Source organism: Schistocerca cancellata, chromosome 6, assembly GCF_023864275.1.
Source record: "Schistocerca cancellata isolate TAMUIC-IGC-003103 chromosome 6, iqSchCanc2.1, whole genome shotgun sequence".
Lineage (NCBI taxonomy): Eukaryota > Metazoa > Arthropoda > Insecta > Orthoptera > Acrididae > Schistocerca > Schistocerca cancellata.
Window position 1 is genome coordinate 151,472,467 of NC_064631.1, and position 27,038 is coordinate 151,499,504.

General features: G+C 43.8%; 1 protein-coding gene across 1 annotated transcript in view; it reads right to left on the reverse strand.

Annotated features, from left to right (window-relative positions):
* Nucleotides 1-27,038, reverse strand: part of LOC126088215 (UDP-glucosyltransferase 2-like) — a 154,110-nt gene that overhangs the window by 91,094 nt on the left and 35,978 nt on the right. Inside the window, exon 3 of the mRNA XM_049906341.1 lies at nucleotides 15,796-16,048. Coding sequence (XP_049762298.1) covers nucleotides 15,796-16,048 — 253 coding nt within the window. The remainder of the gene's footprint in view (nucleotides 1-15,795; nucleotides 16,049-27,038) is intronic.

A 27,038-nucleotide genomic window follows, 5' to 3' on the forward strand; every position in this document is an offset into this window, starting at 1 on the left:
ATTGAAACTGGCCCCTGAGCGCTACTACTGTGCGACGAGGGATGGACTACCGAAGCACGTTACTGATACAGAAACTAGAGAAGTAAGGCAGAGTCGCTTCCTTCTCGCTACAATGCCACTGAGGGACTTCTAACCACCAGGTGAAAATCTGGTGCTGTAAACTGTCTGGCGGTATGACATACACACTGCCATTTGACAAGACATAACTTCAGTGAACAACGTGGGTACAGAGGAGAGAGACCATGCGCTTTTAGAGAAACTGATTTATATGAAAGGCAGCAATTACAGCGCTGCTTTGACAGAGTATCACCGACTGAAAGGTCCGAGGAGACGCTCAGTGTAATTAAATGGTTTAAGGGAGATAATAATGAAATACGAAAACGTGCGTGAGTATGGTGTGACACCTGGAAGAGGAGGGAGTCCTATCCCGTTGGAGGTTGTTGACGAGGTTGCTGTGCTATAATTGACCATGCAACATGTGCCCCGAGTAGCGCTACTGCTCGTTCAGTGTCAAGACAGTTGTCCATCCCATGGTCAACAGTATGTGAAGTTTACCAATATTCACTCCTGGAAATGGAAAAAAGAACACATTGACACCGGTGTGTCAGACCCACCATACTTGCTCCGGACACTGCGAGAGGGCTGTACAAGCAATGATCACACGCACGGCACAGCGGACACACCAGGAACCGCGGTGTTGGCCGTCGAATGGCGCTAGCTGCGCAGCATTTGTGCACCGCCGCCGTCAGTGTCAGCCAGTTTGCCGTGGCATACGGAGCTCCATCGCAGTCTTTAACACTGGTAGCATACCGCGACAGCGTGGACGTGAACCGTATGTGCAGTTGACGGACTTTGAGCGAGGGCGTATAGTGGGCATGCGGGAGGCCGGGTGGACGTACCGCCGAATTGCTCAACACGTGGGGCGTGAGGTCTCCACAGTACATCGATGTTGTCGCCAGTGGTCGGCGGAAGGTGCACGTGCCCGTCGACCTGGGACCGGACCGCAGCGACGCACGGATGCACGCCAAGACCGTAGGATCCTACGCAGTGCCGTAGGGGACCGCACCGCCACTTCCCAGCAAATTAGGGACACTGTTGCTCCTGGGGTATCGGCGAGGACCATTCGCAACCTTCTCCATGAAGCCGGGCTACAGTCCCGCACACCGTTAGGCCGTCTTCCGCTCACGCCCCAACATCGTGCAGCCCGCCTCCAGTGGTGTCGCGACAGGCGTGAATGGAGGGACGAATGGAGACGTGTCGTCTTCAGCGATGAGAGTCGCTTCTGCCTTGGTGCCAATGATGGTCGTATGCGTGTTTGGCGCCGTGCAGGTGAGCGCCACAATCAGGACTGCATACGACCGAGGCACACAGGGCCAACACCCGGCATCATGGTGTGGGGAGCGATCTCCTACACTTGCCGTACACCACTGGTGATCGTCGAGGGGACACTGAATAGTGCACGGTACATCCAAACCGTCATCGAACCCATCGTTCTACCATTCCTAGACCGGCAAGGGAACTTGCTGTTCCAACAGGACAATGCACGTCCGCATGTATCCCGTGCCACCCAACGTGCTCTAGAAGGTGTAAGTCAACTACCCTGGCCAGGAAGATCACCGGATCTGTCCCCCATTGAGCATGTTTGGGACTGGATGAAGCGTCGTGTCACGCGGTCTGCACGTCCAGCACGAACGCTGGTCCAACTGAGGCGCCAGGTGGAAATGGCATGGCAAGCCGTTCCACAGGACTACATCCAGCATCTCTACGATCGTCTCCATGGGAGAATAGCAGCCTGCATTGCTGCGAAAGGTGGATATACACTGTACTAGTGCCGACATTGTGCATGCTCTGTTGCCTGTGTCTATGTGCCTGTGGTTCTGTCAGTGTGATCATGTGATGTATCTGACCCCAGGAATGTGTCAATAAAGTTTCCCCTTCCTGGGACAATGAATTCACGGTGTTCTTATTTCAATTTCCAGGAGTGTATTTTACACTGGGGCTCGTACAAGATTCAGCCGGTACAGCAACTGAAACCTCGTGATTTGCCGCAACGTTTTACTTCACAGGACGCCATGTTGTGTACGAAGAGTCATTGCACTCGTCGTATGTGACTGTGTAGTGTGGATTCACAAGCACCTGTATTCTCGGTTCGTTCTACTAACAATAGAATACACCCACATATACCGTGACGTCTGCGCGTTATCGAGACATCCTTGTACAGCAAAACTTGTACTCCTTCCTACTTTGGAAGAACGCAACTGTGTGAAAATCATTGTTTTCAAGCAAGATGGGAGAACAACTCATCTCGCTCCCTCAAAGAAATATCGGCTTAATGAAACCTTCCACGAACGTGTTATCTCCAGAGGTCTTCAAGAATGCAGCATCTCATCGACGTCTCCAGTGCTCATATTGAACAAAACTGCGTTCAAGTGGCGGTTTTCAATAAAATCAAATCTCTCACTTGTTTGACCTCTTCTACCCACGTTCCGTTCCTCATTCACGACATATGGAACCTTTCTATATGTCTTTCTTGCGTTCATGGCGCCAGATTTGCAAGAGGTGGCCAAAATTTAGAACTAATTTTTTCCAGCGTAAATCGCTCCGCATTAACGCCTTGCCATGTCTACCATGTTTCGCTGCCATACGATAATTATAGCTCAGACTGGACCTAAGGAAATAGCTGCACTTTGAATATAAGCACACGGTATTTTGTAAGTCTCTTGTTCGAACGATCCTTGACTACTGCTAGTCGCTCTGGGATCCTTACTAGGTATGATTAATAGAAGAGGTAGAGAAGGTCCAATGAAAACGTAACGAAGCCATTTCGTTTAAGAAGAACAAGAGCCCTACGGAGTTGCTTATACAACTCTAATAACAGAGGCTAGAAGTCTACAGTTGAAATTTCGAGAGCCTTCATTCCAAGAAGACCCATGCAACATACTAGTATCGTCTCGTGAAATGGTGTCAACGAGAAAATCAGAATAATTAGAGCTCGTAGGGAAGCTTAACAACAGCCGAACATCCCAAGCACCTTTCGCGACTGAAACATGGAAAGGGGAAATTATGGTGGTACCATATGTGCCCTTCGCACATACCGTTAGGTGATTAACTGAGAGTATAAGAGGGTGTATCAAGTGAAAACCTTAAATTTGTAATAACAAATCGAAATTTCGCGCCGTTATCCTACAAACAGCGTGCAGAATGGCCTCTAGGTGGCAGCATAGTGCAGATGCACGCATACCGTCGCAGTATCAGTATAAAGATGGCCGCCCCACTTGCGACTTCCACCAGGGAAGAACAGCGTTCTGTTATTCGGTTTTTGCGTAGTGAAGGTGTGAAACCTATTGAAATTCATCGACGAATGAAGGTTCAGTATGGTAATGCATGTTAGTCACAGCAGAAAGTCTACGAATGGAGTAGGAAGTTCGCAAATGGTGTGACTTCAGTGGCAGATGCTTCTCGTCTAGGTCAGGCACAACGAGTTGTGACTCCACAGAACATTGCAGCAGTTAAAGCCATAGTGAAGGAAAACCGCCGAGTGACACTGAATGACATTGCAGCATGTTTACAGATTAGTCATGGGTCAGCACACCACATTGTGCATGATGTGCTCCAGCTTCACAAAGTGTCTGCAAGATGGGTGCCACAGCAGCTGACTCCTGAAACGAGAGAACGACGTGTTGATGTTTGTGAAGAACTTCTTCGGTGCTTTGAACGAGAAAGTCATGGCTTACTTGCAAGAATAGTTACTGGCGACGAAACCTGGGTTCGTTTCCACCAAACGGAAACGAAGAGAGCGAGCAAGGAATGGCGCCATTCCTCATCACCAAAACCAAAGAAGTTTCGAACAGAACAATCAGCAGGGAAGGTTATGCTGACTCTCTTTTGGGACGAAAAAGGAGTCATTTTGGAGCATTACATGTCTAGAAGGACCACTGTCAGCGGTGCATCATACACAGATCTCCTAAAAAATAATCTGCGGCCAGCAATAAATCAAAGCGACTGGGATTGCTGTCAGCAGGTGTCCTTTTGCAACATGACAATGCAAGGCCCCACACTGCCCGTACAACAGTTGCAACAATCACAGACCTCCATTTTGAGTGTCTTCCTCATCCACCATACTCACCAGACCTTGCCTCAAGTGATTTCCATATGTTTGGACCACTCAAAGACGCAATGGGGGGAAAGAAGTTCCATTCTGATGAAGAGGTACGCCTCGCGGTGCACGAGTGGTTGCGCGGACTACCAAAAGAATTTTTTTCTAAAGAATTTATGCAGTTTGTAAGAGCTGGAGGACTTGCATTGAGCGTGGGGGGAGATTATGTTGAAAAGTGACACAGCTTTGTACCACTTCTACACAATAAATAATGTTTAAAAAAATATTTAAGGTTTTCATTTGACTCACCCTCGTATGATGATATAGAAGCACCCCCTGAGCGATTCAGTACGTCAGAGAGCTCCTGATATTGGCTGCGAGTGACGTTGTCCAAATACTGTGCTAAGACAGTGGATTCCAAGCTTTTTTACTTGGTTCCCCCTTTGCAGCCCCAGAGTATCTCATACCCTGCCTAAGTTTATTTATTTATTTTATTTATTTATTTTTTTGCATCTTTCGAAAAACTTTATTTGTTGTCCAGTCTTTAGTAAAAGAGAATTATCAAATGTAGAGTTATATAAAACTATAGTGTTTCAAAGGATTTGATGGTCGAAATCGAAATTTTTTTGTGTTACTTAAAATATCTGATGATATTGCCTTCACTTGAATATCACTTTTCATACGTAACTTTTTTTTTTATGTGATGGAAGTTTTTCTTTTAAGTAGTTCCCGAATGTTTGGTTCCAAACTAGTTGAAGCATACTTGGGGTTACTCTCCACGTTCAGGGGACTGCGGTGTTTTGTTTTCATGATGGTTAGTGTCGACAATCCGGTCGCACATCCGTTGTATATGAGAACTGCACGGGGACTTTTGAGGCCTCCTTTGCCACTCCTGCATAAATAGTAAGGAAACTGTTCTAAAATCTTCCAACACTATTTACTGGAACTGTTCTTTAGCACTCGAATGCATTTCAGTTCCACTGCATCCTCATGCATTTCATCAGGAAGCCAGAACGTTGGCCTAGAATGGCTGCTGGTCCATCAGTACAAATTCTCATAACTTTCAATGGCCTCTGTCTGTAACCTGACTCTAACCTAAAAAGTGGGCCCCCTTGATCCCAATAGTCACAGGGATTTTGTCTTGTGTGCTTATGTCTCCTCTTACACTTTCTTCAAGGTTCTCAGCTAATCTTTCCCTCCCCTCCTTTACAGGTGCAGGCCAAGATCAGTGTATTTCCATCTCCCAATCACAGCAACAGGCACGCCTCAGATTTGAGACTTTGATTCAGTCAACAGCAGTTCTCTCAACTCTTTGTTTACAAGTCTAACGGTCTGTTTACCACATGGCTGGTCATGTCGCTGCGAAACCTCGAGAAACCGCAAACGAGTGTGTGGCGTTGCTGCTCCTCTCCCGTGACTGCTCCGCCTCGCCTTATAGCAAGATTCCTTTGCCTCTATATTTTTTCTACGGAGCTAGCCTTAAAGTTGTTCCTACGAGTCTGCTGCACAGTATTAAGCTCAGAAACTGGCTGAGGCCCTTCTCCTGCTTCAGGTGACAAGTCAAACTGATTGCTAACCGGAATTGGAAATGTGATTTCTGAGGTTCCCTCTGCCTGTTACTCGTCACCTTCTCCCAGCTCTGATTCACTCTTTCCTCCTTCAGCCTATCTAATACGAAATAAGCCCTTTATAATTCTATCTGAAGGGCACAAATCTTTGTTCCAAGTTCCATTACTTTCTTCTCTGCACTGCATAATCTACAACTCCGCGGAAGAGGCTCATCTGACAGCTTTTTAACATCCATTGGTGGAACATATTACAATTTGGTGAGTTGTATAACGGTTATAATCTGAAAGATCAATTCAAAAAATAAATACAGAAGTAGGAAACTTCAGAGTGAAAATGGAATATTTTAAACTGTTAATAAGAACATAGTTGTGTCTACGTATTCTTAGTAGGTGTGTTGCATGCAGAAAGTCAATAAACGTAATAAATTTACACTACTGGCCATTAAAATTGCTACACCAAGAAGAAATGCAGATGATAAACGGGTATTCATTGGACAAATATATTATAGTAGAACCGACATGTGATTACATTTTCACGAAATTTGGGTGCATAGATCCTGAGAAATCAGTACCCAGAACAACTACCTCTGGCCGTAATAACGGCCTTGATACGCCTGGGCATTGAGTCAGACAGAGCTCGGATGGCGTGTACAGGTACAGCTGCCCATGAAGCTTCAACACGATACCACAATTTATCAAGAGTAGTGACTGGCGTATTATGACGAGCCAGTTGCTCGGCCACCATTGACCAGACGTTTTCAATTGGTGAGACATCTGGAGAATGTGATGGCCAGGGCAGCAGTCGAACATTTTCTGTATCCAGAAAGGTCCGTACACGACCTGCAACATATGGTCGTGCATTATCCTGCTGAAATGTAGGGTTTCACGGGGATCGAAGTAAGGGTAGAGGCACGGATCGTAACACATCTGAAATGTAACGTTCACTGTTCAAAGTGCCGTCAGTGCGAACAAGAGGTGACCGAGACGTGTAACCAATGGTACCCCATACCATCACGCCGGGTGATACGCCAGTATGGCGATGACGAATACACGCTTCCAATGTGCGTTCACCGCGATGTTGCCAAACACGGATGCGACCATCATGATGCTGCAAAACAGAACCTGGATTCATCCGAAAAACTGACGTTTCGCCATTCGTGCACTCAGGTTCGTCGTTGAGTACCCATCGCAGGCGCTCCTGTCTGTGATGCAGCATCAAGGGTAACCGTAGCCATGGTCTCCGAGCTGATAGTCCACGCTGCTGCAAACGTCGTCGAACTGTTCGTGCAGATGGTTGTTGTCTTGCAAACGTCCCCATCTATTGACTCAGGGATCGAGACGTGGCTGCAGGTTCCGTTACAGCCATGCGGATAAGATGCCTGTCATCTCGACTGCTAGTAATACGAGGCAGTTGGGATCCAGCACGGCATTCCGTATTACCCTGCTGAACCCACCGATTCCATATTCTGCCAACAGTCATTGGATCTAGACCAACGCGAGCAGCAATGTCGCTATACGATAAACCGCAATAGCGATAGGCTACAATCCGACCTTTATCAAAGTCGGAAACGTGATGGTACGCAATTTCCTCTTTACACGAGGCATCACAACAACGTTTCACCAGGCAACGCCGGTCAACTGCTGTTTGCGTATGAGAAATGGGTTGGAAACTTTCCTCATGTCAGCACGTTGTAGGTGTCGCCACCGGCGCCAACCTTGTGTGAATGCTCTGAAAAGCTAGTAATTTGGATATCACAGCATCTTCTTCCTGTCGCTTAAATTTCGCGTCTGTTGCACACCATCTTCGTGGTGTAGCAATTTTAATGGTCAGTAGTGTATCTGTACCTTGACCAATGAGAGGAACATATTTCTTATTAAATTTGAGAAAGTTTGTGAAATTCTGTAAGACTTACTCCTCCTTGTTTTACGAACTTGTCAGCGTTTAGATTTGTGTGGTTTATCTTGTAACCGAAATTTAACGGATTCCTTTTAGAACTCAGATGGGTGACCATACAGTTTTCATTATTTGGAGTCAACTGGCACTATTCGCGCCATATTAGTGTCCTGTGTAAATCGCGTTGTAATTGTTTTTGCTTTTCTGATGTCTTTCCTAGACGGTAAATTATAGCACCATCTGCAAAGAATCTTTTCTATGCTAAAAAAAGTGTGAGATCAATGTATTCAGAAACCCATTTTTTTGATGGTGAAAACCAGTGCCTTTGCTTACTAACTCTTTTAGTTTATAAATGGTGGGAGAGTGTGTCTAGGACACTTCGCTCAAGAAGCTGCAGAAGTTGTTCCCGTGTATAAACACGTGGTTTTTTCCGTTCAGAAATCAGGAATTAGCCGGTGGTTATGGCTCAGCTGTTCTAGGCACTTCAGTCCGCAACCACGCGGTTCCTAAGGTAGTAGGTTCGAAAACTGCCTCGGGCATGGATGTTTGTGATAGGCTAGTTCTAAATCTAGGGTACTGATCACCTCAGATGTTAAGTCCCAAATCAGGTATTAGGTTATCCACGCAGGAAATGCTTTATAAAACTGGAGCACAGCAGTACCATGTTGCGTACGGAATCATTAACAGCGTTTACAGTTAATAAAATGTAGCTCGTCGCCACTCAGCGCTTTCCAAACATGATGGTTCCACTATCGACAGTGTTTTCTGGATTCACCGTGAGGCGCGCCTGACCTGGACGATGAGCATCAACCAAGGCATCCCCTAACTTCCGACTCGATACCTAGACTTGTTGCCGTAACAAATGTGAATCATTGTATCTCACTTTCATCCTATAATGAATTTCAACATGTTTCAGAACTTCACTGCGCAGGAACAGAGTAGAGGCCGCGCAGGATCGCACGGTGACCAATTTTCGTGCAAAGCATTTGTTTGTTCGGAAGGCGAGGCCGACACTGTCTACCATCTTTGGGCCGGTCGGCTATGACAGAATCGAGGCACTTGCACTGCGATCTTTCTCAAACGACTTACAGAAACTATTCGGTAAAGTATTTAATTTTTTCTTTATTGCTATGTGTCAGGTTCATTACTAGGTGCACATCATTTCCTTAATTGTCATAGTTCTTGTGCTATTTACGTGGAAGTAAGACAGTACGCGAAATTCGAAAAGATTTGCAATGAAAAATAGAGGTCGCTATGATTTTGCGTTTCGTACATATTGCATAATATGTTGCTGCGAATGAAATTAGCTAACATATTGAATTTCTCTCTATACTTGGCTGCGGGTCAGTATCTGTCACAAATCTCGAGAAAATTGATCTGACGTGGCTCATTCATTTGCGATTGCGCCGCGCCTGCGATAAGGTCAGAGTGAAATATCCACAACATTCGTCATATTTCATAAACGGCTTGAGAAACCGAAATGAGGTTTTGCCAAATGAGAGCACCTAAAGAGGAGAGAGCTTTGTCTCATGTTTATTATGCAATACTTCATCATCCAACGTGCTATTCAACAACGTACAGACTTTTTCGATGAAAGAATGTAATTTTTGAAGACCATCGATAGCTTGTGAAGCGAGAAATGCTCTGGGTTTCGGAACAACGCAAGTGAACATTTACACGTTTATATTGTATCGAGGATGCGCTTCATCATAAGACACTGACCTTACTTTCCTCGGGGCCTCGCTTAATAAACTTCATAAACCATTGCTTCAGAATTCTCTCGCAGTTGCGTCTGCATAACATGTTCGTGACGTGAGGCTATGTAAACTCCGCTGGGTTTTGTCACAAGAAGCAAATTTTAACATGGCAATAAGAGAAATGTGTAGGCTTTATTCAAAATTCTCTACTCGTGACGCTTCTGTGAATGTTACAAATGATTAACAAGCGCCGGCAGAAGTGGCCGAGCGGTTCTAGGCGCTACAGTCCGGAGCCGCGCGACCGCTACGGTCGCAGGTTCGAATCCTGCCTCGGGCATGGATGTGTGTGATGTCCTTAGGTTAGTTAGGTTTAAGTAGTTCTAAGTTCTAGGGGACTGATGACCTCAGAAGTTAAGTCCCATAGTGCTCAGAGCTACCTGAACCATTTGATTAACAAGCCAGGCGAAAATACATCACTGCATTATCGACGGAACTCCTTTTAGATACTAATCAAAGCAGAGGTGACAGATCCTTTTGAATGGTCACCATGCCAAGTGCGGGCGTGGATCGGCTCCGCGTAATATGCATAAAATGTGAGTGTAGGCTTAAATATAACATAATGATGTGTAACTTTCCCGAACAGAAAATGAAAAATAAAAATAATTAAATTTGAATAATTAAATTCTGACGTAAAGAAACTGATAAATCTTAACTCATGAAAAACTGATAAATTTTGACGTAAGCAGCGCTACGCCATGGCCCTGTGAAATCATTCTGAATCTGTCCGTGAGAAATAAACTGACAAATTCTTACTTCATGATGATGTCGCTGCATAACGCAGTCTATATAACTGCTCATAAATGGCACATCTTAGTGCAATGCTGGCCTCTCTAATAATACTTGATAACATTTGTTTGAGATCTGGATTACGAGAGAAACTGACTTTACTTCGTGACACAGCTGCACAGCTGGTCGTCTGATTACTAAAGAGCACATGATTATGATCTGACAAAAATTCTGGAATATTTTAATTTAGGTAAATGACTGGATCGGGACTTGCAGTTACTTAAGGGGTTCAAAAAAATGGTTCAAATGGCTCTGAGCACTATGGGACTCAACATCTTAGGTCATAAGTTCCCTAGAACTTAGAACTACTTAAACCTAACTAACCTAAGGACATCACACACACCAACGCCCGAGGCAGGATTCGAACCTGCGACCGTAGCAGTCCCGCGGTTCCGGACTGCAGCGGCAGAACCGCTAGACCACCGCGGCCGGCTTACTTAAGGGGAAATTATACTTTTATAGTTGACTGGTAAAAATAATTATATTCTGAAATTTTTTATGTTATTGATAGAGAATACAATTCATTGTAGGGGAAAACTGAATATATTACAAATCTGGGTCAACTGGTGCTGACGAATCACAAAAGAAAAGATTGAAACAAATTCATATGAACATCTCAGACAAGTGACTTAACTACGCGCATCCCAATAAAAATAATAAAATTTACCTTACAATTGATGGTTGACTTAATTTACTGTTGATTTTTCATTATATTAACAATTATTCATTTGTTCATCGTCATCTCATTCCATGGTATCATTTAGATTTGCAGCTGATGACAATTATTATTCAGTTCCATATAATAAAATTTTACAATTTGTTCTGTACTGTGACTTTAACAACTACTAACCGTAAACTGCGCTGTGCCACCGACAGACTACAACTACACTGTAGCAGCGAGCGACTGCAACTGCGGCAGAGACTGCTCTGACCTGAGACTCTATTGCAGCTCTCTTTTGGTAGGGGCAAAGATATTTTATGTCTCAGGCAGCGCCTGTGAATTGTGGTTCTAGCAAGTGAGCACTACATCGAAATTATATTTGCTTTAGAAGGGTGGAGAACCCTTTACAACTTCCCCTCCAGCGCTCAGCATTTCCCCTACAGCGCCTGCTCATAGCCCTGACCACTCCCCCCCCCCCCCCACCCCCCCACATGCCCTGTCATCAGCACATCTACTGGTCACAGCATTCTGCGTGGACTGTAACAGAAATACTAGAAAAATGTTCTCTGGCTGGTATGCAGAAGACCTGGGTTCTATTTCCGGCACTATTGGATTGTACCTTGGCGGGAGGACTGGAACGGGGTACACTCACCGTGTTGATACCAGTGGAGAGCTACTTCAGTGATAAGTAGCGGTTCCAAGGTCTCGACAGCGGAGAACATGGGAGAGCAGTTTATTGATCCTGTGATCCTCCATACCACACGAAAATGACACCATTGGCGGACGATGGCAAGGTGGTCAGTCGGACCCGATTTGCCAGTCAGGACAGGTTGGGTATCTATTTGTCAATTTAACTCCATTTTATGCTTTGTAGAGCTCACTCTTAGATTTTCTGTCTATTACATGAACTGATGGCAGTATGATGCTGATATAACTTAATTTAATATCTTTTTATTTGTGGGACATCCACAACTATTGTGCACAATGTTCATGGTAAACAGATCCGCTACAGTTGTAAAACATATCATTGACCGAAGTCTTGCAAGACAGGAGTCGTTATACACTACCACCGTTTTGGGGGTCTTACCCCAATCATCAGGTGTATCTGAACTCTAAAGTAGAACAACAATTCTAACTACTTCATCAAGCAATTAAGAAATTAAAAAATTAAAAATTGACATTTAAAGACTGAAAAACATATGAAATCATTGAACAATAGCCTACTTAGCAGCAGTAGGACGTAATGTCCAAGCTGTAACAGCTAATGGGAAGACATATACCATAGGTTGACCATTAAATAACATCACAAATTGTGACTGTGTAGAGCTTCAACTTTCAATCGTGGTCTGGGAAAATTCCTTTTGCGCCAAAATTGCCTCCAGGAATGCATACAGTCTATAACAATGAAGCAACCATAGGACATTAGGTGGAAGCTACGTGCTAAAGCGAAGTTAAACTATGATAGATGTTAGCCTATTAGTTGTTATGGGATCGTAATGACACCCCATTATTGCTAGGTAGATTATTGTTCAATAATTTTACCTGTTTTTCAGTTTCTAAAAGTCAAGTTTTAATTGTTTTAAAAATCTTAATTTCTTAACGGAGTAGGTTACAACTGTTGTTTTGCTTCAGATTTCTGATACACCTGATGATGGGGCTAAGACCCCGAAATTATGGTAGCGTGTAACGACTTCCGTCGTGCAAGGTTTCGGTCAATAAACTGTTTTACAACTATGGCGGATCTGTTTGCCTTAAACATAATGTAATTGACCAATATATGTATCTTTACGTTGTGACTCTTCTTTTGTGTACTCTTCCTGTGTAGGATTACTTGAGAATGGGGCCGCGACGCCAAAAACAGTCACAAACAACGAAAGATAAATAAATAATATTAAATTGAATTGTCGTTATCAGGAGAAAGAAAACTGGCGTTCTAAGGATCGGAGCGTGGAATGTCAGATCCATTAATCGGGAAGGTAGGTTAGAAAATTTAAAAAGGGAAATGGATAGGTTAAAGTTAGATATAGTGGGAATTAGTGAAGTTCGGTGGCAGGAGGAACAAGACTTTTGGTCAGGTGACTACAGGGTTATAAACACAAAGTCAAATAGGGGTAATGCAGGAGTAGGTATAATAATAATGAATAGGAAAATAGGAATGCGGGTAAGCTACTACAAACAGCATAGTGAACGCATTATTGTGGCCAAGATAGAACGAAGCCCACACCTACTACAGTAGTACAAGTTTATATGCCAACTATCTCTGCAGATGATGAAGAAATTGAAGAAATGTATGATGAAATAAAAGAAATTATTCAGATAGTGAAGGGAGACGAAAATTTAATAGTCAATGGTGACTGGAATTCAGTAGTAGAAAAAGGGAGAGAAGGAAACGTAGTAGGTGAATATGGATTGGGGGTAAGAAATGAAAGAGGAAGCCGCCTGGTAGAATTTTGCACAGAGCATAACTTAATCATAGCTAACACTTGGTTCAAGAATCATAAAAGATGGCTGTATACATGGAAGAAGCCTGGAGATACTGACAGGTTTCAGATAGATTATATAATGGTAAGACAGAGATTTAGGAACCAGGTTATAAATTGTAAGACATTTCCAGGGGCAGATGTGGACTCTAACTACAATCTATTGGTTATGACCTGTAGATTAAAACTGAAGAAACTGCAAAAAGGTGGGAATTTAAGGAGATGGGACCTGGATAAACTGAAAGAACCAGAGGTTGTACAGAGTTTCAGGGAGAGCATAAGGGACCAATTGACAGGAATGGGGGAAAGAAATACAGTAGAAGAAGAATGGGTAGCTTTGAGGGATGAAGTAGTGAAGGCAGCAGAGGATCAAGTAGGTAAAAAGACGAGGGCTAGTAGAAATCCTTGGGTAACAGACGAAATATTGAATTTAATTGATGAAAGGAGAAAATATAAAAATGCAGTAAATGAAGCAGGCAAAAAGGAATACAAACGTCTCAAAAATGAGATCGACAAGAAGTGCAAAATGGCTAAGCAGGGATGGCTAAAGGACAAATGTAAGGATGTAGAGGCTTTTCTCACTAGGCGTAAGATAGATACTGCCTACAGGAAAATTAAAGAGACCTTTGGAGATAAGAGAACCACTTGTATGAACATCAAGAGCTCAGATGGAAACCCAGTTCTAAGCAAAGAAGGGAAAGCAGAAAGGTGGAAGGAGTATATAGAGGGTCTATACAAGGGCGATGTACTTGAGGACAATATTATGGAAACGGAAGAGGATGTAGATGAAGATGAAATGAGAGATACGATACTGCGTGAAGAGTTTGACAGAGCACTGAAAGACCTGAGCCGACACAAGGCCCCCGGAGTTGACAACATTCCATTGGAACTACTGACGGCCTTGGGAGAGCCAGTCCTGACAAAACTCTACCATCTGGTGAGCAAAATGTATGAAACAGGCGAAATACCCTCAGACTTCAAGAAGAATATAATAATTCCAATCCCAAAGAAAGCAGGTGTTGACAGATGTGAAAATTACCGAACAATCAGTTTAATAAGCCACAGCAGCAAAATACTAACACGTATTCTTTACAGACGAATGGAAAAACTAGTAGAAGCCGACCTCGGGGAAGATCAGTTTGGATTCCGTAGAAATACTGGAACACGTGAGGCAATACTGACCTTACGACTTATCTTAGAAGAAAGATTAAGGAAAGGCAAACCTACGTTTCTAGCATTTGTAGACTTAGAGAAAGCTTTTGACAATGTTAACTGGAATACTGTCTTTCAAATTCTAAAGGTGGCAGGGGTAAAATACAGGGAGCGAAAGGCTATTTACAATTTGCACAGAAACCAGATGGCAGTTATAAGAGTCGAGGGACATGAAAGGGAAGCAGTGGTTGGGAAGGGAGTAAGACAGGGTTGTAGCCTCTCCCCGATGTTATTCAATCTGTATATTGAGCAAGCAGTAAAGGAAACAAAAGAAAAATTCGGAGTAGGTATTAAAATCCATGGAGAAGAAATAAAAACTTTGAGGTTCGCCGATGACATTGTAATTCTGTCAGAGACAGCAAAGGACTTGGAAGAGCAGTTGAACGGAATGGATGGTGTCTTGAAGGGAGGATATAAGATGAACATCAACAAAAGCAAAACGAGGATAATGGAATGTAGTCGAATTAAGTCGGGTGATGTTGAGGGCATTAGATTAGGAAATGAGACACTTAAAGTAGTAAAGGAGTTTTGCTATTTGGGGAGCAAAATAACTGATGATGGTCGAAGTAGAGAGGATATAAAATGTAGACTGGCAATGGCAAGGAAAGCGTTTCTGAAGAAGAGAAATTTGTTAACATCGAGTATAGATTTAAGTGTCAGGAAGTCATTTCTGAAAGTATTTGTATGGAGTGTAGCCATATATGGAAGTGAAACATGGACGGTAATTAGTTTGGACAAGAAGAGAATAGAAGCTTTCGAAATGTGGTGCTACAGAAGAATGCTGAAGATTAGATGGGTAGATCACATAACTAATGAGGAAGTATTGAATAGGATTGGGGAGAAGAGAAGTTTGTGGCACAACTTGACCAGAAGAAGGGATCGGCTGGCAGGACATGTTCTGAGGCATCAAGGGATCACCAATTTAGTATTGGAGGGCAGCGTGGAGGATAAAAATCGTAGGGGGAGACCAAGAGATGAACACACTAAGCAGATTCAGAAGGATGTAGGTTGCAGTAGGTACTGAGAGATGAAGAAGATTGCACAGGATAGAGTAGCATGTGGAGCTGCATCAAACCAGTCTCAGGACTGAAGACCACAACAACAACAACAAAGTGAATTGTAGCTTTGGAATGTCTATTTACAAAACAAAGAGTACTTTAGGAACATTTTCAGATTTTTTACCTGTTACTGAATTATTCCTGAGTACTGATAGTTTAACGATTTTTCATAAATTTTGAAAGAACTGTTTACTAACGCCAATAACTGGGAAGACATGGTCGGAACTCAGTGAAACAAATTCCGTTACTTTTTTATCATATAATCGCTCATATAATCACTCACATTATTGTCAGCTTCTGGGACGTCTCCTTTGAAGCTTATGTCAGTGTAGTTCTCCAGCGGAGAGTCCAGGGGGTAATGGCCGACGACAGTGACGTTGTGGCCTCTGGAGGCCAGCGCCTTGAAGAGGCGGCGAAACATGATGAAGTGGCTGCGGCCGGGGAAGGATGTGGCAGCCAGGATGTTGGCCGCTTCCGTGGGAGCAGACGCCAGCGCCACCGCCGAGCAAATCGCTAACCACGTGGTGGGCCGCATCCTGCAAACAAAGAGTCCATGCTCATTTAAAGCAACAAATATGTGGCTATCATCTTTTTCCCTTGCAATTTCACTTTTCTGTGTATTCTATGGGCCAAAGTTTGTAAATAAGTGTACTTATGACAGAAGCTGAAGAAATGAATTACTATTTGCGTCACAGTGAGGACTCGAACCTGGGTCTCCTGCTTAGTAGGTAAATGTGCTAGCCATTACTCCACCACAGCAGTACAGGTAATACGCTAGCATGGACTACCCTAAATGGTTCAAATGGCTCTGAGCACTATGGGACTTAACTTCTGAGGTCATCAGTCCCCTAGAACTTAGAACTACTTAAACCTAACTAACCTAAGGACATCACACACATCCATGCCCGAGGCAGGATTCGAACCTGCGACCGTAGCGGTCGCGCGGTTCCAGACTGTAGCGACTAGAACCGCTCGGCCACCCCGGCCGGCGTGGACTACCCTAATCCAGTGTCTCCCTAATACAAACTTCAATTCATGCCTTCAGTCTATTTTCCCCTTCTTATATCGTCAGTATTCCCCATGCTCTTCCCCCAGCTTTGCACGTAATGGGGAAATCATGTCTGTACCTGAAGCATAAGTGATCTGTAGATCTCATATAATTAAATTTCCCTTGACATGTATGAATCTCAAATTTATCTATGATAATGATAGAAGCTGAAGAAATGAATTACAATTTGTACCATTGCCAGGACTTCGACCCATATTTCTTGCCTACTAGGCAGCTTCTTTAGCCATTACACCACCACAACAGTATAGGTGACACAGCTGCATGGACTATCCTAATCCAGTTCCCTATATAATACATCCTTCAGTTCACACCGTCAGCCTACTTTCGTCTTCTTAAACCATCAGTAACGATGAGGCCTTCTGGTATTGGAATATAACCCCAGCTTTGTATGTAATGGGGAAAATTTAATTATATAAGATCAATAGCTCACCTGTGCCTGAGGTACAAGCAGGATTTCCCCATTATGTACAAGGCTGGGGTGCCATTCCAGTAGTGGAGAGCCTCAGTAATACTGAAAACCTAAGGAGAAAATAGGCTGAAGGCGGAATGTTTGTGTTAGGGACACACTGGAATAGGGTAGCTCATGCAACTTCGTCCTCTGTACTGCTGTAGTGATGCAATGGCTAGCACCCGTGCCTATGCGGAAGGAGACCTAGATTCAAGTTTTGGCTGTTGTACAAATTTTAACTCAATCCTTCAGCTTCTATCACTGTTGTAGATAAAGTTGAGACACATATGTCTCAAGAAAAATTTAACTATATAAGATATATAAGTTTACTAATGTTAGTGTGATTTTGTGTTTTAATAATACCGACTTGTACTAAAGTGTTGATGTTCGGTTTTACGTAAGACAAAATAACAAAGTGGGATCCATCGTATACATTTTCCATAATCTCAGAGAGTCCTGATGATTGATAAACTATTGTAATGTTTTATGGAAGAAATAATAGCAATTAAAGTCTCAATAATTTGCAACACTACAATTAACAGAATTGCTCAAGTCGAGTGAACAGCAATTTTAAAGACAGTACTTAACAGAGCGAGATTCAGTAAAAGATATTTGTTGAGTATTTTTTATGGATAAATGAGTTTTCAATTTTACGCAACTCCAACGCGTCAGACATGTTTGTTATCGTGTTGTGCATTATCAGTAGTAATTGCATAAAGTGATTAACAGTAATTGTTAATGAATAGCAATAAAAGTTGAAGTTGCATAAAACCAGTAAGTGAGTAAAACCATGTCACGAACTTTGCCAATCTTTTAGAACTGAAATTTTGACTTTGCAAATAGCGTAATTGTAACTCACAGGAAAGTGATTATTAAAAATTGGTATATCGTTATGATAATTTTTAATTTTTAATTTCATTCTCAGATTATGGTACAGTCCTTTGTATGTTAAGCACAGGCGCGTTATGATGACGTGGCGCTGGTAGTAGTGAACTGGGTTAAGCCCAGAAACACGCTGCACCTCTTACAATGTTTGTCTTATCTTGTATCAAGTACCAACGAAGAGGCCAAGGTCCGAAGCGTATTGTAAGTCCTGTGATCTATTGTTACACTGATGGCGCATACTAGGTCTGATGGCATTCTAATCACGTGGCGACACTGAATGTCCTATTTACCATGGCAGCTACAGCGCTCAACAACTGTGAAGACGCTGTCTTTAATTCAGTTGCTCTCGAGTGATATCTGGCAGTCCTCTAGAGATTACAATTACAGAAGGTTACCTCCCACTAGTAATGTGTATTTATCTCGAACGACAGTTCTCATTGATGGATGGGATTTCCCACGTGTCGAGATAGTTGCCACACACTCTTGTGATGATAACACATCAAAAATCTGCTGAGTGCACGGCCTCGTAGATGGCCAGTTGCATACTTCATGCACCTGCGCCAGGGTTGTGATCAAGGGCAATGAGAAGATACATCGTGTCCATTGTGATTTATTTCTTTCAATTGAGTATTTATTTGCAGTAAGCTAATTAAATTCATTATTGTGCTACTACCTTATGTATGTTGTATGTTAACCAGGGTCCTAGAAACGACGGAGAGGCTCCGTCCCCACCCCAGCCGCAATGGTCCACAACCTCACGACGACTACTGCAGTCCACTTCACCCCTCCACCCCCCCACACCGAACCCAGGGTTATTGTGCGGTCCGCCGCCCCCCCCCCCCCCGTGGACCCCCCCCCTCCCCCCAGGGAACGTCTCACACCAGACGACGGTAACCCCTATATTTGCGTGGCAGAGTAATGGTGGTGTACGCGTACGTGGAGAACTTGTTTGCGCAGCAATTGCCGACGTAGTGTAGCTGAAGCGGAATAATGGGAGCCAGCCAGCATTCGCCGAGGCAGATGGAAAACCGCCTAAAAACTATCCACAGACTGGCCAGCTCACCGGATCTCGACACAAGTCCGCAGAGCGAATTCGTGCCGGGGACCAGGCGCTCCTTCCCGCCCGGAGCTACTACCCTATAATAATACGCTTACACTTCATTATTAAATAATGGGCAGTAATTAAAATTGTAATGGACAGGATATTGATTTGTCAGTTCGTGTTCTTGACGAAATTAATTATAAAACACATACACTGAAGGGAAACAGAAGTGTTACACCGTGAAAATGTACCAAATTGAATTCCATGCCTATGGAGTACAATGAGTGACAAAAGTCGTGGCATACGTCTTAATGTCGTGTCGGACCTCCGTTTACCCGTGGTAGTGCAGCAACTCGACCTGCCACCGACTCAACAAGTAGTTGGAAGTCTCCTGAAGAAATACTGAGCCATACTGCCTCTGTAGTATTCCATTACTGCGGAAGAGTTGCAAGAGTAGGATTTTGTGCACGCCTGACCTCTCGATTGCATCCCGTAAATGTTCAGTGGATTTCATGTCGGATGACCTGAGTGGCTCGAACTGTCCAGAATGTTCCACAGAACAGTCGAGAACAATTGTGTCCCGGTGACATGGCACAATGTTATCCATAAATATCCCATCATTGTTTAGGAAGTACCAAAACTAAGTTATCTGTGCACCGTTCAATCTTTCGACCAAATTTGTTGTATGGGAGCGAAAGCTGGGTGGATTCAGGTTACTTTATCAACAAGGTTGAGGTTACGGATATGAAAGCAGCTAGGATGATTGCAGGTACTAGTGACTTTGACTTGACTTAATTCCTTTGGCCCCTATGGGGCCATGGGGCATCCAGGAGAACTCGCCATCCGTCTCTGTCTTTGGCCATTTGCCTCAATTCTGCCCAGGTCTTGCCAACTCTTTTTGCTTCCCCTTCCACTGTCCTCTTCCATGTGCCCCTTGGTCTTCCTCTCTTCCTTGTTCCCTGGGGATTCCATTCCAATGCTTTTTTCTCGATGGCTCCATATGGTTTTCTCAAGGTGTGCCCCAACCAGCCCCACTTTCTCTCTCGTATCTGGTCTTCTATAGGTATCTGGTTTGCTATTCGCCAGAGCTCCTCATTACATATTTTTTCTGGCCACCAGATATTCATGATGCGTCGAAGACATCTATTTATGAAGCTTTGTAACTGGGTTGTTATCTTTTTATCCATTTTCCAGCTTTCACTGGCGTACAGAAGGACGGCCTTCACATTTGTATTAAAAATACGGATTTTTGTTTTGTATGTGATATTTCTATTTTTCCATATTGGATACAATTGTATGAAGGCAGAATTTGCCTTTTTAATGCGGTTTTTCACGTCATCTCCAGCTCCGCCATCTTCCGCCACTATACTACCCAGATACAGCAATGAGTTGACAGTCTCCACTCGCTGCTCACCTATTAACAGGGGCATCTCCATGTTACCTGAATTTACTCTCATTTCCTTTGTTTTGCCTGTATTTATCTTGAGGCCAGCAGTCTCTGCTTCTTCTTTCAGCAAGCTTAATTTAGCTTGCATATCAGTCAGCCTTGGAGCTAATAAAACTATGTCGTCTGCAAAATCCAAATCCTCCAGACGTTCGTGGATCCCCCACTGGATTCCTCGTCTCCTGCCTGCTGTGACTCTTCTCATAACAGAGTCTAGAATGAGTAGAAAAAGTGTTGGTGACAAAATGCAACCCTGCCGGACTCCAGTTGTTTCTTTTATGGGCTCTGTCATATTTCCCTTGTGGAGTATGCAGCATTCGTAGCCATCATGTTTTATGATGTTTAAGATCTTCTGTGGTATGCCATACTTCCGCAACACCTGCCAGAGCACTTTATGTTTCACGGAATCGAAGGCCTTTTGAAAATCAATGAATGCCAGGTACATGGTTGCTTGGAATTCTTTGCTTTGCTCTAAGATGATCCTAAGAGTGTTAATAAGATCAACACAGCTGCGTTGTGCCCTAAAACCGGCCTGTTCTTTACGCAGTCGCTTTTCAAGGGATTCTTTAATTCTGTTTAAAATAATTCTGGTGAGGACCTTACTGGGCACTGACAACAATGTAATACCACGCCAGTTGTTACAGTTTGACAAATTTCCCTTTTTTGGGAGCTTTACCACCAAGCCATTTTTCCACTCCTTTGGAGATTTCTCTTCAAGCCAAATATGCTTCAGCAAAGGATGGAGCATTTTAACAGTACTTTCAGTATCGGCTTTTAAGAGCTCCGGTGCTATGTTGTCTAGGCCTGGAGCCTTTGTATTTTTTAGTGTTTTCAAGGCAATCCTAATTTCGTCCATTGTGGGGCATTGCAAATTTATATTTTGGTCTTCTTCGACTTCCTCTGGAACATCTCGTACTTGTTTCTCTTGGTTGTCTTCACAATTTAACAGTTCCCTGAAGTGCTCCTCCCATCTCTGTAGCTGTGCCTGTTGAGTTGTAAGCATCACACCATTCTTGTTCTTAACTGGTCCTTCATGTCTGAAGTTCTTCATTGACAACCGTTTGGTAATGTTGTAGAGGTCTTTCATATTTCCTTGTCTTGCTGCCCCTTCTGCTAATTTTGCTAGCTCATCTATCCATTTCCTTTTATCTCGACGTAGCAATGTTTTCACTTTTTTGTTTGCCTCCATGTATTCTTTATGCGCTTCGCTCTTCTGCGCTCTTGTCTTACAAAAATTTAACTTAAGTTTTAGTTCTTTCCTGTGGCTGATTTCATTCCACGTAGCATCGGAGATCCATTCCATCCTTTGATGTGCCTTAAATCCTAGGATTTTTTCTCCCACATCTAAATAACAGTTCTTGATTTTTTGCCAGCACGTTTCAATTCCCTCTTCCATAAAGTTTTCTTCAGAGAGGACCTGGAATCTGTTTTGTAGTTCAAGGGCAAATGTTTCTTTGATCTGTTGGTCTTTTAATCTTGCCACCTCTATTTTCTTGCACCTATGATTGAGCTTGGTTCTATTTGCCACTATCTTCAGTCTGAATTCCGCCAAAACTAGGTGGTGGTCACTTCCAACGTCTGCCCCTCTTCTATTTCTGACATCTAACAGAGAGTGTCGGAACTTGCGACTTATGACTATGTGGTCTATTTGATTTTCGGTAACGTGGTCTGGAGAAACCCATGTTATCTTATGGCAGTTACGATGTGGAAACAATGTGCCTCCAATGACTAGGTCATGTTGAGCGCATGTATCTATCAGTGGATTTCATGTCGGATGACCTGGGTGGCTCGAACTGTCCAGAATGTTCCGCAGAACAGTCGAGAACAGTTGTGTCCCGGTGACATGGCACAATGTTATCCATAAATATCCCATCATTGTTTAGGAAGTACCAAGACTAAGTTATCTGTGCACCGTTCAATCTTTCGACCAACTTTGTTGTATGGGAGCGAAAGCTGGGTGGATTCAGGTTACCTTATCAACAAGGTTGAGGTTACGGATATGAAAGCAGCTAGGATGATTGCAGGTACTAGTAGATGGGAACAATGGCAGGAGGGTGTCCACAATGAGGAAATCAAAGAATAACTGGGAATGAACTCTATAGATGTAGCAGTCAGGGCGAACAGGCTTAGATGGTGGGGTCATGTTACACGCATGGGAGAAGCAAGGTTACCCAAGAGACTCATGGGTTCAGCAGTAGAGGGTAGGAGCAGTCGGGGCAGACCAAGGAGGAGGTACCTGGATTCAGTTAAGAATGATTTTGAAGTAATAGGCTTAACATCAGAAGAGGCACCAATGTTAGCACTGAATAGGGGATCATGAAGGAATTTTATAAGGGGACTATGCTCCAGACTGAACGCTGAAAGGCATAATCAGTCTTAAATGATGATGATGATGATGATGATGTTTAGGACCATGAAGTCCATGAATGGCTGCAAATGGTTCTTCAACTAGCAGAAATAATCATTTCCTGTCAGCAATCGGTTCCGTTGGACCAGATGACCCAGAACATTTCATGTAAACACGGCCCACACCGTTACGGATCCACCACCGGCTCGCAAAGTGCCCGTTGATAACATGGGTTCATGGCTTCGTGGGCTCTTACCTGACCAGGCCACGGTTATCCAGTTGTCTATGGTTCAAGCGATGTGGCCACGCGCCCAGGAGAGCCACTGCAGAGGATGTCGTGCTGTTAGCGTAGGCAATCACGTCGGTCGTCCGCTGCCACAGCCCAGTCACGGTAAATTTCGCCACACTGCCCCGACGGAAACGTTCGCCGTGTGTCCCACATTGATTTTTGCGTTTATTTCACGCGGCGTTACTTGTCTGTTAGCACTGACAACGCTACGCAAACGCCGCTGCTGTCGGTCGTTAAGTGAAGCCCTTCGGTCATTGCTTTGTCCGTGGTGACAGGTAATGTCTCAAATTTGGTGTCCTCGGCACACTCTTCACACTGCGGATCTCGGAATACTGAATTCTCTGACGATTTCCGAAGTATAATGCCCTACGCGTCTAACTTCTACTACCATTACGCGCTCAGCGTCTGTTAATTCCCGTGGTGCCGCCACAGTCTCATCGAAAACGTTTTAAAATGCATCATCTGAGTACGAATAACAGCTCTGCCAACGCACTGCCCTTTTATACCTTGTGTAAGAGATACTACCGCCATCTGTATACGTGCATATCGCTGTCCCATGACTTTTGCCAGCTCAGTGCATAAGAAAGTATGTATTTTTGTATAGTTATCTTCGGTTGTCGTACTCCATATAACGCGGGGAAGTAATGGGTTTAAATAGAAGCAATTGACTTTCAATAAGGGGGTATAACTGCGTTAATCTGGTCCGACAATATTTTGAATGGTAGATTAGTTGTTCTAACTGTTCGAAGGACCACGTCAGCGCGTGTAACAGTGACGTCACTAATATTACCGTCACTGTGTTTCAATTTAATTGTTCAGGTACTGGATTCGACAAACCTGACGCACAGTTCTGTCATTTAGTTTAACACGTACAGTACAAGATTTCTACTATATCTTCAGAACATATCTTTACAGATTCTTCTAACCTTGTTTCAAAGTGTAGTACTTCGATAGTGGAGAGTTCCTTCAAAAACGAATTACAGTGTATCTTTCCTACTCATTATTGCATTGTACAGGGTGAAAATTATTTAAACTGACAAACTGTGGGAGAAACACCAAAACAAAAATTTTTTCGAATTCCATAATTACTTGTGAGCATTTTTTAATCCCGTAGAGAGCTCAATCACTTTCACTCGTTCAACTGCACATAATGTTGGGGCAGGTCAGGTTAATGTAAGAAACATCCTTCATGAGCAATTGTTAATTCATTTCACATACGGCACGTATACAACCTGGAACCAGGTGATTATCCACATTTTTCGCGGTGGTGGCTGGAACAGTGTCAAATGAATCCACCATTTCTGTCCTCTGTGCTGTTTACAGATGAAGCAACGTTCGGACGTGATGGGATTTTCAACATCCGCAATTCGCATGTTTCGAGTGAGTTTGATCCACATGCCACATTTATTCGCACTCATCAACTACGGTTCTGCTTGAATGAGTGGTCAGATGCTGGTGGTGACTGTTTAATTAGGCCATATCTCCTTCCTAGGCCATTAAATTAAATTACAGTTTCCTCGCCTACCATTGCCAGATTTGCTGGATAAAGTGCGACTCGCTACAAGACAGCGTATGCGGCTCCAGCATGTGGGGACGCTGAAATATTTGAGTCATCCCGGGCCTCGATTCTTGCACCGACAATTTCCAGAAAAGAAAAATGGCAGTTTTGGTCGAGTACCATGGCCTACCCGATTCTCTGATTTGACCCCTCTGTACTTCTTTGTGTGACGAGAGATGTGCAGCCTTGTTTGCAGAGCCCCTGTTAATCAGAAGAGGATCTGGCTGACCGGATGGTACCAGCAGCAGTAGGAATTAAGAACAGTTCTGCAGTCTTTGACCATCTACCCGTTTAAAAAATCCTTACCGGAAAATACGACATTAGACAAAAACATTTTTTTTTCGGTGCCCTGTGCAACATCCCAGAGTTTATCGGTTTAGATAATTTTTACCCTGTGTATCGGTATCTCTCAGTCTTAGTCCCTCTGACTATGTAAAGCAAGCACTTGGACTAAACACGCCGGCAGCATCGACTGTGCGATCTCGCGCCAGTGCTGCCACAGGCACACTAAACCGAAAAACGAGAAGACGGCGAAATCTACCACGAACGAGGTCGAAGAATGAAAAGGCGGAACAACGACGCGCCGCTGATACCCCTGATCTGTACAACTTCTTGAGCCTAATCGAGTAGACATGAAGCGAATCCAACGCAGCAGCAACAAAATTAGAGCTGCTGAGAATTTTTCCGGGTTGTATGGCCGTGGTCCATGGAACTCTTCAATCCCTGAAGTTTCGTCCAAGGCTACGTTGGACATATTCGGCGGTGCTCCTGATTGTGCTGAGTCTTGCCGACTGTGCACAATCAGGAGCACCGCCGAAGATGTCCAACGTAGCCTTGGACGAAACTTCAGGGATTGAAGAGTTCCATGGACCACGGCCATACAACCCGGAAAAATTCTCGGCAGCTGAAACATCCGGTCATGAAAGCCTTCATTGTACAGGGTGTTTCAAAAATGACCGGTATATTTGAAACGGCAATAAAAAATAAACGAGCAGCGATAGAAATACACCGTTTGTTGCAATATGCTTGGGACAACAGTACATTTTCAGGCGGACAAACTTTCGAAATTACAGTAGTTACAATTTTCAACAACAAATGGCGCTGCAAGTGATGTGAAAGATATAGAAGACAACGCAGTCTGTGGGTGCGCCATTCTGTACGTCGTCTTTCTACTGTAAGCGTGTGCTGTTCACAACGTGCAAGTGTGCTGTAGACAACATGGTTTACTCCTTAGAACAGAGGATTTTTCTGGTGTTGGAATTCCACCGCTTAGAACACAGTGTTGTTGCAACAAGACGAAGTTTTCAACGGAGGTTTAATGTAACCAAAGGACCGAAAAGCGATACAATAAAGGATCTGTTTGAAAAATTTCAACAGACTGGGAACGTGACTGATGAACGTGCTGGAAAGGTAGGGCGACCGCGTACGGCAACCACAGAGGTCAACGCGCAGCTAGTGCAGCAGGTGATCCAACAGCGGCCTCGGGTTTCCGTTCGCCGTGTTGCAGCTGCGGTCCAAATGACGCCAACGTCCACGTATCGTCTCATGCGCCAGAGTTTACACCTCTATCCATACAAAATTCAAACGTGACAACCCCTCAGCGCCGCTACCATTGCTGCACGAGAGACATTCGCTAACGATATAGTGCACAGGATTGATGATGGCGATATGCATATGGGCAGCATTTGGTTTACTGACGAAGCTTATTTTTACCTGGACGGCTTCGTCAATAAACAGAACTGGCGCATATGGGGAACCGAAAAGCCCCATGTTGCAGTCCCATCGTCCCTGCATCCTCAAAAAGTACTGGTCTGGGCCGCCATTTCTTCCAAAGGAATCATTGGCCCATTTTTCAGATCCGAAACGATTACTGCATCACGCTATCTGGACATTATTCGTGAATTTGTGGCGGTACAAACTGCCTTAGACGACACTACGAACACCTCGTGGTTTATGCAAGATGGTGCCCGGCCACATCGCACGGCCGACGTCTTTAATTTCCTGAATGAATATTTCGATGATCGTGTGATTGCTTTGGGCTATCCGAAACATACAGGAGGCGGCGTGGATTGGCCTCCCTATTCGCCAGACATGAACCCCTGTGACTTCTTTCTGTGGGGACACTTGAAAGACCAGGTGTACCGCCAGAATCCAGAAACAATTGAACAGCTGAAGCAATACATCTCATCTGCATGTGAAGCCATTCCGCCAGACACGTTGTCAAAGGTTTCGGGTAATTTAATTCAGAGACTACGCCATATTATTGCTACGCATGGTGGATATGTGGAAAATATCGTACTATAGAGTTTCCCAGACCGCAGCGCCATCTGTTGTTGAAAATTGTAACTACTGTAATTTCGAAAGTTTGTCTGCCTGAAAATGTACTATTGTCCCAAGCATATTGCAACAAACGGTGTATTTCTATCGCTGCTCGTTTAGTTTTT